The sequence below is a fragment of the Trichoderma gamsii genome (assembly GCF_001481775.2).
Source record: "Trichoderma gamsii strain T6085 chromosome Unknown Scaffold_26.2, whole genome shotgun sequence".
NCBI classification, from domain to species: domain Eukaryota; kingdom Fungi; phylum Ascomycota; class Sordariomycetes; order Hypocreales; family Hypocreaceae; genus Trichoderma; species Trichoderma gamsii.
This window is the reverse complement of record NW_020171363.1, coordinates 457445-473034: the sequence shown is the minus strand read 5'-3', so window position 1 is coordinate 473034 and position 15590 is coordinate 457445. Positions and strand designations below refer to the sequence as shown.

General features: G+C 50.9%; 3 protein-coding genes across 3 annotated transcripts; 1 reads left to right on the top strand and 2 right to left on the bottom strand.

The window, feature by feature from the left end:
* Nucleotides 1-1754: 1754 nt before the first annotated feature.
* TGAM01_v207288 (hypothetical protein) lies at nt 1755-2129 on the top strand (the record flags this gene model as incomplete). The annotated part of the gene is made up of 2 exons (XM_018803647.1): nt 1755-1813; nt 1862-2129. The coding sequence occupies 2 exons, from the start codon at nt 1755-1757 to the stop codon at nt 2127-2129; spliced, it is 327 nt and encodes a 108-aa protein (XP_018663020.1).
* A 1644-nt stretch (nt 2130-3773) lies between these two features.
* TGAM01_v207287 (hypothetical protein) lies at nt 3774-5508 on the bottom strand (the record flags this gene model as incomplete). The annotated part of the gene is made up of 2 exons (XM_018803648.1): nt 3774-5148; nt 5237-5508. The coding sequence occupies 2 exons, from the start codon at nt 5506-5508 to the stop codon at nt 3774-3776; spliced, it is 1647 nt and encodes a 548-aa protein (XP_018663021.1).
* A 2118-nt stretch (nt 5509-7626) lies between these two features.
* TGAM01_v207286 (hypothetical protein) lies at nt 7627-9591 on the bottom strand (the record flags this gene model as incomplete). The annotated part of the gene is made up of 4 exons (XM_024550054.1): nt 7627-8089; nt 8152-8419; nt 8531-8905; nt 8943-9591. 4 exons carry the CDS (start codon nt 9589-9591, stop codon nt 7627-7629), a joined length of 1755 nt encoding a protein of 584 aa, XP_024405220.1.
* Between the last annotated feature and the right edge of the window lie 5999 nt (nt 9592-15590).

Sequence of the window (15590 nt, the reverse complement as noted above, 5' to 3'; positions counted from 1 at the left end):
AAGCTCTGTGCTGGCCCCCCCGTAGCCTCAGGCGTTACAGGTGCAAATGTCTCACCCTGTCTGACCAAAGAAGAGCAAAGCCGCCAATAATGCTTCGCAAATCTGAGACCTGACCGCCACTACGTGTGTTTTTGGGTTGATTCTGCAGCCCCGCTTTTCTGCCAGTTGGCACTGCGGTGCTGTGTCTCGCCATATCGGGACCTCCTTAATAGCGGACAAAAAAAGCGATACAGCGCTAAAACAGCTACTCGGATCAAGCATCAGAGCCTCGAAACCTACCCTGCATTGTTGGCTCAAATTTGATGTGATCTGCCAGTCAAAATAGACAGATGGATGAGCTTCTGTAATTCACATCAAAAGTATGCATTGCTGGTAAAGGTACATGTAGGTCATGATGAGTTTGATGTGGCGCTCTCTGCTCTGTTGAGTGACTTACACGGGGGTATCTCGTCATATGCCTCGCTTTAGCCAGCTCTCTTCTTCCCCTCACATCCATTATGCCCATAGTGAGACAATGTCTCTGATAGACGAGCCATTCAAGACCCCTCACTTACACACAAAGCAAGGAAGAGCAAAGACAGAAAAGAAGTGCACCCTACAGTGCTCCCACATCAACTCGGATGTTATTTGGCAAGAGGTCTAGTGAATTGTGGACCTAGGCGGGCGTACGTGAATTTAGACATAGGTATACCGGCATATCTAATATGAGTATAGTCATAAGAATGCAGCGCCCTCTTATCTAGCCCCGAGGGATGCAATAATTAACTTCTTTACCAAGAAAGCCTTGATCGGACGCGCATTCATATTGGCCAAGACTCGCCGCCGTACATGCTCAAGAAAGGGAGAAACTATCCGGAGCCCCAATTTCATTATCCCGGCTGCAGCGCAACAAGGCAGCCGGTCTACATATCAAAATACATCTACAAAACTGCTGAATACATTTGAAAACAGCAGTAGCAGCAGTAATTGTAACAGTAGTAAAAGTAATAGAATAGTCAAAGCAGTAAAAGCAGTAAAAGCAGTAAAAGCAGTAAAAGCAGTAAAAGCAGTAAAAGCAGTAAAAGCAGTAAAAGCAGTAAAAGCAGTAAAAGCAGTAAAAGCAGTAAAAGCAGTAAAAGCAGTAAAAGCAGTAAAAGCAGTAAAAGCAGTAAAAGCAGTAAAAGTTAATAACGCTATGCACTCTGCCGTCTCAAATCAATGCTTTATTCACTCGAGTTCTTGCCAATGTGACGCAATCCGTTTACTGCTGTGAATAATCCGTCACGCGGAAATGAGGTTATAAGATGCTCTCATTCATTTCGCTTTTGCTCCTTGGAACTTCTTCCTCACACCTCACATGACTCCTTTATAGTAAGTTATCTACAAGATAACACAACGGCTCCCAGCTCTTTTATCGCTAATTAAGTATGCACCGTGGCTTTGGAATACAATGGAGTTTACGCGTTTCCTCGACTGCCCACCGAAATGCGACTCGCAATCTAGGGGTTCGCAGTTCGAACCGATGGCACATGCGCCCACTTTCTCACCATTGATTCTTTATCCGACACTGGAACGGCGTCCAAGACAAAAAGTCCGGCTCCAGCGATGACGTTGGCTTGTGGCTTGCCTGCCAAGAGTCACTTTAGGTCTACGTCGAGGCCTATCGACGGCTGCAAGTCCGGCATAAATCTGATGCGCAGGGCTTGACCGACTTCTCTTTTGAGCGCTGCATTAACAAGTCTCAGCTGGTGGCCGGCGTATTCGCTCTGTAAACAATGTTGAGAAGTCCAAGTTCGTTCGGAAGCTTGCTGCGCTTTCTCCTACTGACCCAGAGGTAAGTTTGCTTTTATACTCGCGCGAACTAATACTAACCCTTTTGCAGAGTGCGCGCACCGTTGTCGTCACAACTTATTCCAAGCTTACATGCAAGAGAGATTGCAAAGTCTGAGAATAAATTCATCATCCAAGAGCGACGAGAGGAAGGAAACGCTCCTAAGCGTCGGAAGAGTGATGCTAGAGCTGCCAGCGGCACCGACGAGGATCTCGTCCAATGCAAGCCAACCCGCAAGGAGCTGGGTTCCATCCGATGGCTCATGCTGGTGGTTGATGAAGTACACAGTTATGCCACTAACGCAACAATATTGGCGTAGTAAGATACTCATCTCCGAAATGGACCTTTATCCGAATTTATCCGCCTGTTCGAATGAGACACAAATATTCTCAGAGAATATGAACTGAGCCTGTTTTGGATTATATTACCACATGGCGTCGCGAGGACGAGATCTTCAACAACATGGCTAGGTTATTGGGATGTGATCACCTGCTCTGGGTAACGGGCACGCCGCTCATGAGCAGCCTCAAGGACATAATGTCCCCCTTCGGGTTGATCTGGAGGAAGTGCTGAATGCGACCTGGAAGACACCGCTGACAAGATCAATTGGAGAGTTTGTGGCACGGGGACTAGGACGCCAAAGAGCGAAAACAAGCTCCCTGGCGATGTCAAGACCCGTGGAAGCTTCTCAGAAATGTTCATGGCGGAGAGCCAGTGTCCTGGGTTGGTCAGCACAAAGGCAATGTATGAAGATACGGTGGTTGTGATCCCACGTTGGTAAACTCCCGAACAGTGGGCGTCGAGTATCTCCAGAAGCTGTTGACATTCGACAACAACGTTGGCCTAGATCATCCTGTTCTCCAGGACCCTTCGCGGGACAGGAGCTATCCCTTCGGCGAAAGTGTCGATATTATTTAACTGCAGGAGACGGCCTTGGGCTTCTTCACCCGCCTTCTATCGCTGAGCACCCTACGAAGTGTCACCGCCTGGCTGCTCGATCGTCACTTTCGCCTCCCAGCTGACGTTTGTGGTTGAGCGAAGACCGTGACGAAGACGAATGCTCTGATATTACTTTTGTAAGAAAAGCTATGCAGCACTCCAATTCTATTACCCAGCACTCTAGCTATATCGTGGGCTACTGCTGCTACTGCTGCTGTTTTTACCACATATATCTATACTTATATACAACCTAATAGTTAGATATTGATTCTCACAAGTAGATTAACGACATGTACTTTACTAAGCTATAGCTGGGATGTTAAATATAAAAAAAAACTTGGGTGCTGGATAACTTTTTCTGTAATAGAACAGTGTTTCAATTTTTAACTTGGGTGTGTATTTTTCCTTTGCGGTCCCCCTTTTCTTCGCAGCCTTGGCCAGCTCAACTATCATCCCCCGAGTACTGCATCCTGTCCGTCATTAAGATCTTAGGCAAGAAAATACCGACCATATTTGGCGCGACCGCATTTTCATGCCATTTACAAATACTCTATACATGCTTAGCGAGCACTGGTATACCTACATTCTGATATATGAACTAGACTCTCAACGCCACTATCCGTTTAAACATTGTGTTCGTGTCTCGAAGGTGAGGCTTATAGCCACGACGCAATAAAACAAGGCGATAAACAACTCTGCCAAACTCAGAACCAAGCATATGATGCGGAAAGGTTCTATTTCTATCCATCATTCTGATTTCAAGGCGATGATTGGATCTATCAAGGAGCCAGCACAAACCTTGATACCATCACCAGCCATAAAAGCCACCTTACGCAACCTTGAGCACAATATCACGCTGGGATACAAAGACGTCCCAATCTTTACTGATATACACTGCAATAATATTACAAAAGCTCCTCAAAAAAAAAGAAAAGTAAAAGATCCACCTGATAGATAAGTCCAACTCTCAACAAAAAGCCTTTCGCACATATCTTACAGGCCCACTTGCTCCAGCTTCTCTCCCTCAGTATCCCGGCACTGCCCTCGCCTTCACATGCAGCCCCTTGACCGGCCTCGCCGTCACATTCCCCTTAATGTCCAGCTTCTCCATATCCATCTCCTCCTTGTTCACCAGCTCAAACTCGAAGCGCCCAATCCACGCCGCCAGCAGACACGCAAACTCGCCCGTCGCAAACGTCAGGCCGATGCAGCTCCGCGGGCCGTGCAGAAACGTCATGAACGAGTAGTTGCTGTCCGCGCCGCCGCTCGCCGCGCGCCTGTTGCTCTCCTCCGAGTCCTTGTTCTTGGAGATCCACCGCTCCGGATCGAACTCGAGGGCGTCGGCGCCCCAGAGCTTCGGGTCCACGTTGACGGCGGTCGGGGCCAGCACGATGCGGGTGCCCTCGCGGACGGGCACGTTTTGGATCGTGGTGTTGTACGAGGCCTCGCGGATGGTGACCGGGACGGGGCTGAAGAAGCGCAGCACCTCGCTGCACACGGCGTGGAGGTACGGCATGCGGTCAATGTCCTGGCTCGCGAGCTTGGCGCCGGCGTCGTCGGTCGAGGGCAGCCTCTCGCGGACTTCGGCGCGCAGCCGGGTCTGCATCTCGGGGTGGCAGCAGAGGAAGTAGATGGCCCAGGTCAGGGCCGTCGCCGTCGTCTCGTGGCCGGCGGCCAAAAACGTCATGAGCTGGTCGACCAGGTTTTCATCGGAGAACTGTCCGCTCTCCAACGCGACAGAGAGAATGTCCACATCTGTGCGCTCCTTGTTTGCAATCATCTTCTCCTTCTTCTCGCGGATGACGTCCCGGCACATGGCTCGGATCTTCCTGGCAGCGTCGTTGACCTCTCGGTTGCGCTTCAACGGAAGCCGGTAGATCAGCCAAGACGGCACCAGAGTGGCCAGCATGATCAAGAACTTCGCCGGCGGTCTCGGCTTGAACAGATAGCCATACGTCTGCACAAGGTCGCTGTTCTCGTCCTGGATCGAGTTAAAGTCCTTGCCCAGGCCAGCAACGCCGATGATGTCGAGCGTCACCCTCGACGCCCACTCGCTGATTTCCATGTCCGTCTGGCCCTCCTGGCCACATTCCTTCATCATGGCCTGGACAGACTCACGCGCCTTGTCCCAAAAGAGAGGATACAGCTCCTTGATGTGCCGGAACGCAAAGGCGGGCATCAGGTTGCGCCGCTGGTGCCTGTGCTCGTCTCCTTCTGCGAGAAGCAATCCATAGCCCAGGAGGCGGCCGAGCAACGATCTCACATTCTCGGGCTTTCTGAACGCGTAATTGTTTGTGACAAGCACCTCGCCCAAGGCTTTAGGTGAGGTGACAATCAGACGCTCCTTATTGAAGAACCAGTAGTACCGTATAAGTCCCTCATTGGGAACAGTAGTCACCCTGTAAGTCCCCCAACACACCCAGCTCATTAGCCATCCATGCCAAGCATTCAGCAACAGGGGTATGATTTATGCAAGATCAAACTTACCATTCTCTGATTGGCGCACCAGGCTTGGAAGCCATGATTTGCTTTCCATGTCCCATCAACCAATGCCCTCCCGGGGCCGTAGGCACATTTCTTATGGGCGAGAAAAAGGTTGGATACAGAAACAGCTCGTAGATGGCGTATAGAAACAGCTCCACGAACCATATTCCAGCGGCAGCCTTGATAAACGGCCCTCTGGACCACGCTTCTTGCGTTGTGTAAGTCCATCCGGCGCCACCAACAAGGGCCGCAGTCGTCAACAGCTTGAGTGCCATGGCCTCAACCTGCCGTCTGCTCTGACGAACTTCTCAGTCAGTGCGCGAGCGATTCTCCGTCCCGCGTATGGATGTCCCCTTTCGCCTGCCAATTGCCCTCTTGTAAAACAAGTAGTAGCCACAAAAAGAGGGCCAACTGTGGTAGTTGCGAAGTAAATAAAGAAGAAAAAAAGTACTAGAAGAAAAAGAAAACCAGGCCCTCCCCTTTTCCTTGTCAAGAATCCCAGGTAGGGGGATGGAAATACGGAAAGTAAGCTAAACAAGGTTTCGGGGAATAGCAATAGTCTCAATCCGCTCCGAGTTTTTCTGGTTTCGCGAGGAGTCACAGGATTTAAAAACAGAAAAAGGTGCAAGTTGAGTTGTTCGGTTCTTGATAACCTTGAAAACCTTCACCAAAAAAAGTAAACAAGTAGGGCGTTGAAACGCGCCGCGAACCTTGCTTGGGCTTACGTGCCGTGCTATTTCTCGATAAGAGATTTAGTTGCTCCCGTGGCTCCCTTTTAAACCCAAATCTTAGTAGTAGCACGGCTATGATCGACAGTCATAAGAAAACAAAGAGATGAAATTAAAAAGAACCAAAAAATTTCAATGATGAAAGCGCAGCGTGTGAGCTAAGATAAAATAGTACCCTCTCCACCTCGCTCGCCGTCCATCGCCTTCCCAAGCTCTTCTCGCTCCAAGCCCCCCCTTTGTTTCTGTGTAAATCCACGAATGCCGTGCCCGTAATACGCCTACCCGGGGCATCGGCATCCGCAATCTCCAGCTTTAGCTACCTCCATACTTTGTAGCTACCAATTTAGCGGCACTCGCTGGGCCTATCCAGCTCTTTAATGACCGGGATTCCGGCACCGCGTTCTATGATTCCATGTTCCCTGTTCCTTGTCAACTTTTTGTGGTCAACTACCTTTAGTACCCGTAGATTGTACTATCCAGACCACCAGACTACGCCGGATTCAAAAGCAAGCCAAAACGGACAAGGTAAATACTAAAAACAAGTTGGTCCGGCGCATACACAGTAAGACGGGGTTAAAAACAAGATTAGCCGTATCTACATCGTATTGTATCTTAAACGAATGATGAAACTGACGTACGAAGTCCATGGGCGCGATTATGCCACACATACGTAATACGACGGACACGGAATTTCCACTTCCAGATACCACATGTACTGTAGCTCTAGGTAAAGCCTTTTGCTCCAAAGTATGCGCTGCAAATGCTAAAACTGCTGCCCAAGAAGTGGTGGCGTTCCCCTCCAATTCCGAACAGCTTCGGTCGGTCTCAATCGTGATACCGACCGGCATTCAGCCAGAAGTCGCTGCCCTCCGGCTCCGTCCCTGTCTCTCTGGCGAAAATCGCATAATTGCGGACACCCACGAGGCAACTGGCCCTTCCAGCCTGCAAAGCATCAACTCCAGCTCAGCTCGAATGGTAATTCCCGACCCGTCCGCTGGTGCTACTACCTACTAGGTAGTAGGTATGGACAAGGTGCTGCTAATGGCGTCTCGCCAAGCCATATCGACTCTGCCCGAATAGGCAACAAGAAATACAGCAGGATTTACTAGTACTTAAGATCCAGTTTAGCGCATGCTGCTCTGTGCCGACCGCAATCGATGTTATTGTCTTAAAAAGACTGATACTGCTCTTTCTACCTGACCGCAATTCTCATAATCATTATAATTACTGGGCTGCGAGACACATCAAGTGGCTGATTGATGTATATCAAGCTTGACAAATAAATTAGCAGAAATTGATTCGCTACACTTTAAATCACCCGCTTAATGCGCCCTCGCTATGTAATAATAACCCAGGAAAGCAAAGAAAAAGAAGAGAGAAGAAAAGACGTGTCCTCGTCCAAGAGCTGCAGTTTTGGAACCCCGGAACAACAACCATGTACACAAACAACCAGTTATCGCGACCCGCCCGTTCTCATGGAAATTAGCCAAACCCTCCGAATTCGTATCAAGAAAAAATAAGTTGCCCAAAACTCCGGACTCAATGGAAAGCAAGCAGAGCGAGGAGGACAAAGGGACATGAGCTCCCATAAACCCGTGTACATATCAGTGCCGAGCCACAATTCAAAGGGAAAACGCACTCATTTCCTTTCTGAGCTGCATCTTCTCACCACGGTCGATTTCTACTCTGCGCTGTTGACGGAGCCATTGATGTCTCGGCTGGTCCACGTCCAGCATCTTCCGGGCTCTGGCTGCTTTCGCCCTCTCTAGCATCTGCACCGGGGATCGTTGCGCTCGGTTGACTCGGGCCATCAGATTGCGGAGGCGGCTGGAGAGGTGGCAAACTACTTCGGGAACCTCTCTGTCTTCGATTAGCCCTCTGTAGAGTTGTACGAGACGACCACTGGCTGAATCTTGACACATCGCGCAGAGAGGCTCGGATTGGCGAAGCTGGCGCGCTCGATGAGTCCGATGGTGTATTTTCACCGTCGACAGCGGACAAATCCGTTTCTCTGCTGCGGTGTAGCTGCTGTTCAAGTATAGTAACAAATTGAGCTTCAACAACTTCTTCTTCGTCATGTATAACAGGAGGCATGAATCCCAAGTCCCTCTCTAGCGACGTCGTCGTCCTATGGAAAGAGCGTTAGTCCGATATCCAGCCTCAAGTATTTGGGAACTGGGCTAACGCAACCCTGGAGGTCCTGGAGGCTCTGGAGGAACAGAAACTCGAGCTCGAGCTCTCATAAGAGTCATGTAGGCTTGGGCTCTTCGGGAGTCGAGCCCGTGCTCAAATCGTAGTACCAGTTTGTCGCGACAATAGGGGCAGCTGGCAGACTGGTTAAGCCATGTCTTAAGACAGTAGTCTCCAAAGACATGTTTGCATTTTGGTAGTCGTCGAGGTGCCTCCCTTATACCCTCGGGGAGCTCTATGCCATATTTGTTGTAGCAAATGGAGCATTCTAAACCTTCATGTTAGCCATGTGTTTCACTTACAATTTCATGACGCATATAACGCCTGAAGGGGGCCTGGGATTGAGGAAGTGAAGTGGCCGTGTTCGCGGCTGACGTACCTCTATCTTGCTCAGGCAGGTCTTCGACTTTTATGCTTAACGAGTAATGCAAAAGCATATCCGTGGACGAAGTCTTGGACAACGGACGAGTAGGACTATTGTCCGCGGCGGCTGCAGGCTCTTGGCCCGTTTGATGATCCGGCACACCCGGCCGGTGTTCATTGCTGTTGTGGCCGCCGTCTTCCTCGGTATCTCTGTTTAGGCCTGGTGCCACTGGGCGCGTGTTCAACGACGACCGCCGTGCTCTACTGGAGTAAGTCGATCTTCGATGTGGCGGCGGCCCCAAAAAATCGTGGTATACGGGCGGTGCTGTATCGAGTAGAATGTTAGCACTGAGGAAACGAAGCACCACTGCTACGACTTTGGCAGCCATGGCTACGGAAAAGGCGTAAGCAAATTCCGCATCACTTACACGAAGGCGAGTAGAAGCTTTGTGTGCGTGCCACGCGCGATGCAAGTCGGCGATTATATGTGGCAGAACCCGCCGGCTGAGGATCTAACCCTACTGGCCCTGCTGGCCCTGCTTGATACATCGGTGGCGGACCTACGTAGTAGGGCAATGCTGGTATAGTTCCATCCAGCCCTGTGCCGGCATGCATTCCCATCCCCATATTACTTTCGGGAGGTTGCGACGAATACCCCGACCCTACGGCTGGCTGTCCCGGCATTAGCTCATACCTGAGCCCGCCTGGCATATTCATCATGCCGCCATAGTTGGGCGGAATAGGAGATTGCATTGGGTGAGAAGCCCACTGGCCCTGGTGAGACATGTACAACCCTCCGTTGGGATGTGGCAGAGTATAGCTCTGAGATATGGGATTTGGCAACAAAGGTCCACCACTGAAACCCATTTGATAAGGGTCGAGGGTCGTACTAGGTCGACCCAACGAATGGTGAGCCCGAGGTCGGGGAGCATGGTTTTGTCCCAAATATGCTTGTGATTGTGGCCCCGATGGATGGATTTGTTCGGGGGGCACCCACGAGGGCGTCGGCGGTCCATTGAGGGGTTCTGGATGGTACGGCCTCCCTGGGTGAAGCGTTCTATCATTGGGATTGTCCATTACAGGCTATCCGCAGCCTGGTGTCGATGCACCGCTCTCAAAATGGCCATGCACCGAGGTGGCACACTCGCTCCAAAGCTTTTCGCTGGGAAGACCGTAAGAAAGTTGTTTTCGGCCTGGAAAAAAGATATGAGAAATAAAGAGCGATCAATGAAGGCGATCCAAACACCACACGTGAGAGGTAGCAATAAATAATAATAAACCGATAACAGTGTTGTCTTGGAAAGATTATGAGGTGTGATCCAGTACCGAGGCCGGAAGTAGGGACAACAAGAGCAGGATCCTTGTTGTAGTCGTTAATATCGGGAAGCAGATCTAAGGTCGATAGTAGCCAGAGCTCCGGGCAAGCAGTCTAAGACTCATGAAGAATATAGATGTCTTTAGGATGGCGGTAGCGACCGACTCAGTCACGCTCGGGTGTAGTTCCTCCAGCAGAGCCTTGGGGAAAGCCCTTGGGGAAGTCCTTGATCAGGCGGAAGTTGGAATAGAGGCCAGTTTGGGCAAGATCTGATAGTAGCTGCCTAACAAGAGACATGCAGTGGCCGAGTGTTTAAGAGCTGCAACGGGGAGAGAACCAAAGGATAGCTTGGGCGCGCAGAAGCGATATAAGCCGATGCTTCGGAGACTGAGAGAATAAAACTGCAGGTTGAAGACCGAACAGGCTTCCGTTTTCATGAGATGCGAAGACGGATACGTTTATATATATCGCGGGGCGCAACAGCCGTAAATAGACTCAGGCGTCGAATGTGGCCTCCTCGGTTGGGCGCTGCCTGTCTACTTTCCACTGCCGGCGAACTCGGAAACTCTTTTTCTCTGGGATTGCGTTTTTGCCAATTATGGCTTGCACTTGCGCTACTGCTTGGGAGCTACTCCCTGGTAGCTACAGCAGCTCTCTTTCCCACCCCTGGATAATAACAGACGTCGAAGCCTGAGCGTCTCGAGCTGTCTGTATCGAGTCGTTGTCTTTTAATGGTTTTAATATATCAGTACATGAGGCTTTCAGTGTAGATCTTTATTGTAGATGCCCAACGCAGAAGGCCAACGCAGAAGGCCAACGTCACGCGGGGCTGACGTTGCGCGGGGCAGAGCTCGGCGATATTTACAGCAAGATTTTGGTTGCTAGATAAACAACAGTTCCGCAGAGTTCTGGCCTGTCTAGGTAAACGCCCTTTTAAGAGGCGCACAGTGACGAGAGCCTTCTGGGTTCCTGCCTGGGTGGTGGCTTCCAGCTTCCCACGTATCGGCCAAGGTACGCCAAGGACTACCGCCAGGGTCTTTGTTTGGGCTTTGGCTGGCCTGGCAGCGGGGCGCTGATTCGGTGGCCGGAAGCGTGGGCGGATAACGTTCGATGGCGAAAATCAAGCAGAGGCCGACGATGGCTTCAGAAGGAGAGGAGTGCGAGGAAGCTAGGGCGACGTAGGCGTGCGGAGGAAGGGCGAGACGTGGGAGGACCGGCTGGATAAGAAGGCTGCAGCGGGAGAAGGAGCAAAAGTTCAAGAGGCAAGGGCAAGAGGCAAGGGTAAAGTAGGGAAAGGCAGGAGCTGGAGCGAAGCTGAAAGTAGGAGAGCGCAGGCAAGTGCAACCGGCCTTGCGGGAGGTGCAAATGGCAAGAATAGAAAGAAGAAGGATGGAGGAAAGAAGGGAGCTCGGCAAGCACGCGTGATAGCAAGAAGAAGATTAACAGGTAACCCACCTCAGGTCATCCATTCAGTCAAGCATGCCACGGGCTGCACCTACACTGATCATCAAATCAAATCAATCGTCCCCAGCTGGAGCTCCAGCCAAGTCGGGCCCGTCTGCGTCGTCCTCGGGGCGCTGAAAGTCTCAAAGTCTCCATCGGCTCGTCTGTCGAGCAAGCAGACACATTGGCACAGGCATCGGATGAGCCGCCCTTTGCTTCTGCTGGGGGCGCGCAGAGCCCTCGAGGCACGCACCCGCATACACCAGACGCTACCAGTCGCATGCCGGCAGGAATTTCGTCCTTGGACCGCCAACAATCTCCACGGCGGACATTGCTGTTATTGGTACACGGCCTTGCTTAGCCTTCATGTACTGTGTCGTCGCACGTTCTCCGTGCTAGCAGCCATAAGACACCTCATTCACCGCGCGAGACTAGTTGGGTTGCAAGTGGGCAGGCAATACATGCCGAGCCCGTGCGCGTGCAAGACGCCTGGGCGACAAAATACGGCGATTTGCATCATATACGTACATGGCGGCGCGGGGCACAGAAACGGGGGAAACCAAAGGCAAAAGTCTGAGGGAGGCTTTGAAACCAACGCCTAGCCCGAGGGATGGACAAAAGGGCAGATTGGGCCTCTCACCTGATGAGCTGCATCTCATTGCCTGACGTGCACGTCGTGGGCCCAGGCTTCAGGCCACCCAAAGCAACGGCGGCACGAATCGGCCAGTCGACTTGTCTGCAGTCAATGTGTGCTCACGAAGCAAGCACAAGGGGAGCCAGGGAATGCATCGGGGTCGTCAGCCCAAGTGGTAACATCACATGAGTAGCATCTTCGCCCGAAGGGACGGCGGGAAATGGTGCCAGCCAGACAGGGACGGTCGATCAATCAGCTCGAAACGATAAAATTGGCCCTTGGCTTTGACCCGGTCAGCTTTGGGCTCCGTGATTGGGGCGCCCAAATTTTGCGTGTGTCGCACTGCTCTCGCCTCTTGCTCTCATGTGGCGGCGGACGTGGGTTCGAACTCAGCAAAGACGTTGTCGCCATGACGAAGCAATTATTCTAGCTTTTGCCAAATTCTTTTGGGAAAATATATTCTAGCCTTGAGTCTATGCCTACTAGTCCTTGGGATGCTGATATGTTTACCGTACCTTATCTTGCTTATATACAAACGCGGACACAAAGGTATACGCCCCACCGGAGTCAACCGGGCCGCCCGGTGGTCTTGTCCGAATCTCCGGAGACCTTCCAGATTCGGCCACGACACGGCGGCTATATATATCTGGTTCTTCTCATTGGGCTTCTATACTTCCATCGTCGTGGCTACTTTCTTGATGCCCTTTCTCTATCTCACCTCTACTCCTCTTCGCTTGGAGTGTTCGGGGACCTTTTGTTTGCCCCCTTCGCTCAAGCATACGCGCTATGTCTAGGTATGCAGCCGTTGGGATGGGGTCTCCGTCACGGCCGTGAGGGGTATCTTGCTGTAGGGATGGATGAATGAGGGGCCACGCCATATTTGCGGAGGCGCATCAGCTCTTTAAAAGCCCAGCCCTCGCTGGCTAGCAATGGCCAAGGAGTGAATAGCTCTTTCGCCTAATGCATCGGAATCTACCATCAAGCCATTACGTGACCATGTGAATGCCTGGCTCACGCAGCACCGAAAACAGCCCCTCCTGCTTGGCCCATGGTACATAGAGCCGAGCAGCATTCCTTGCGGCCTTTTTACACCAGCAAACCGAACATTCGTCACAGTGAACGCGGGAACATCAGCCGCATATAGAATTATGGCGACCAACCCAGCTTGTTGGACCTAGCAAAGCAAAGCAGTGTGTCGCTCCATCACGGCAGCCATCCACTGTGCTGTCTCCATGTATGGCTGGCTCATCAACTTTGGCTATTTCTTTTGAATGCAGCTGGCCGTCTGACATGTCACCCACCTTGTCTGGCGCCCTACATCACTAGACTCTCCTTCCTTGATGCCGTACCATCGTGTCTTAGCTGCTGAAGTTTACGGAGCAGATACTTTTCTACTACGGCTAATTTTTTGGCGGGCGTGATGGGAAGGTTTCGGAGTAGGGGATGAGACCAAAAAAAAAAAAAAGAAAAGAAAAAAAAACGAAAGACTTGGAGCCTTTTGTTGATCGACTTCCTGTTTCTCTCTCGGCTGCGTTTGTATACGAGCCCTGTCTTTGTCCAACCCCGAAACTGGAACCCTGAATCACAAGATCCCCGCTGTTGTCGTTGACCAGGCGGCTTCTGCGCTAATATTTCATTAATGTGTTTCTTCCCACCCTTGCACCAATATTTGCCCAAATCACAGTCGCCGTCCATTTTCTCTCCCCAAGTGGCTTTTCTTATGATTTGGTAAATACGTAAACCTCTCCCTAGACACATATTAACTCGGACCTATTCCAGCGATTGCACTCGGTGCTCCTCTATTGCTCACCACTAATCAAACTACGTATTATAGAGAGTCAAGTGCCGTAGAGACAATTGAGTCAACCTTGTATCTGATAGGAAACTCGGGCCAGAGCTAGATACAGCCAATACCCCTCTCACCCCTCTCACCCGTTTCACTCTTTGTCAGGACCAGGCATGATTTACAGTAGACTTCGCTGCAAGCTGCTTAAAAGTGCTCTTTTGCTTTATTTTCGCTAGTGAAAAGGCTCGCGCCGTATGCTATTCTTGAGGCAGCTCCAACCCAAGTCGTACCCCGTATTCGTGTATTGTCGCCACAACACTAACGACTGGCTAATACACGCCAAACATTGACTGAAAATGCCTAGCATACCTTAGTAGGTAGATAAAAGGAGCACGCGAGGTTGATTGTTGAATTCACGGTTTGCCAACGGCGCCATGCTTGACGTGAGTCATTCTTTATTATCTATAGTAATCTGGCGAGTCGTTTCTCTTGCTAGTAGTTATGTTGTTTGTTAAGCCAGGACTGTCTTCCCTTCCCATTATATTGTTAAATCATCCAGGCCAGTCGGCCAAAATCTTTGCGCCGGGCAGTGTTGTCGCTGCGGAGAAATGGCCGTCGTCCCTCTTGATGCACATAGCCTTGTTGCATCGCCTAGCCTTTTTTATTTGCTTGCGGTACGTAGCGAAACCCAACAGCATTTTGCCACCTCTCTCAAACAGCAAATGTTGCAGCATGACTGCAGCAGCTAGCCCCAGTCTCTCTCTCTGTATACCTAGTGGGCTGAGACTCTGGGTTGGCTCGACTTGTTTGCGTTTTCCCCCCTCTCCGGGAAAAAGGAAGAGGAAGAGGAAGAGCAAGAAGAAGTAGATGTGTATTTCGTGTCTGGGGCCGATGCCTATAGCTTCCAATTTCGAGCGAATTCGAATGTTCTTGTGAGTAGATTGTTCGAAGCGACTGCAGATGGTAACTCTGTTAAACAACAGACCGTTGAGTTCAAAGCTATACGTATCAAATAGCTGTAGCTCTTCTTGGGAGTCATCGTCTAGGAATACCTTCTGATGCACTTTGCCTGTGGCTCATTCTCAAAGGCAGCGCAATATATGATGCATCAGGCTTTCTTTGGCAATCGATATTTTCCTCCTACAATCTCCAGCTCGCCATCTACAATCTTCTCGGCGAGGAATTCTTGTAGTTCCTCGTTACTCCAAGGACACCCGTCGGCAATGAGCATCTTCATCATCATTGCAATCTGTCCAAGGGGCATTGCTGGGCTCGAGTTGGTCAACATACCGACAATGAATTGCCAGTAAACGGTCCTCTGCTCTCTCTCCTTTGTATTTATGCCCTTCGGTTTCTTCGGCGATGGTTGTTCGTAGTTGTCCAACCTGTCGTCCAGAGCATCTTCATCTTCCATCAAGTCGTCGTCGTCTCTCTGCTCGCTTTCAACAAGCGTCTCCAGCACAACGTACGTCTTGTTTCCGACATCGCGCAGAACTCGCTGCGCCACCCAGAACCTGAGGGCGCCCTCTAAAAGATCTTCGTCAATCATGAGCTTCTCCCACAGTTGAATAAAGGTTCGCTGGGCCGGGCCAGCCGCGCCTGAGCCGTTATCGTCGTCCTCCTCATTATGAAACTCGTAAATGACGGCCGCTTCGTATGTCTTGCAGTCCAACTCGATGAATCTATCATCAAAGTCCAGCCTGACCGTTGCAGACCCCAAGTGGTCCAGCCAGTTGAGCTTCCGCGAAGACTTGAGCTGCTCAAAGCCCTTTTCGTATTTCTTTTGGATTTCCACGACCGGCGCGGGAACGGTAAATGGGTCCTTTGGCAAACTAGGCCAGAATAGACGAGACAAGATCTTTGAATGATATGAAAGCGAGCTTGCTTCTAGCTCACCA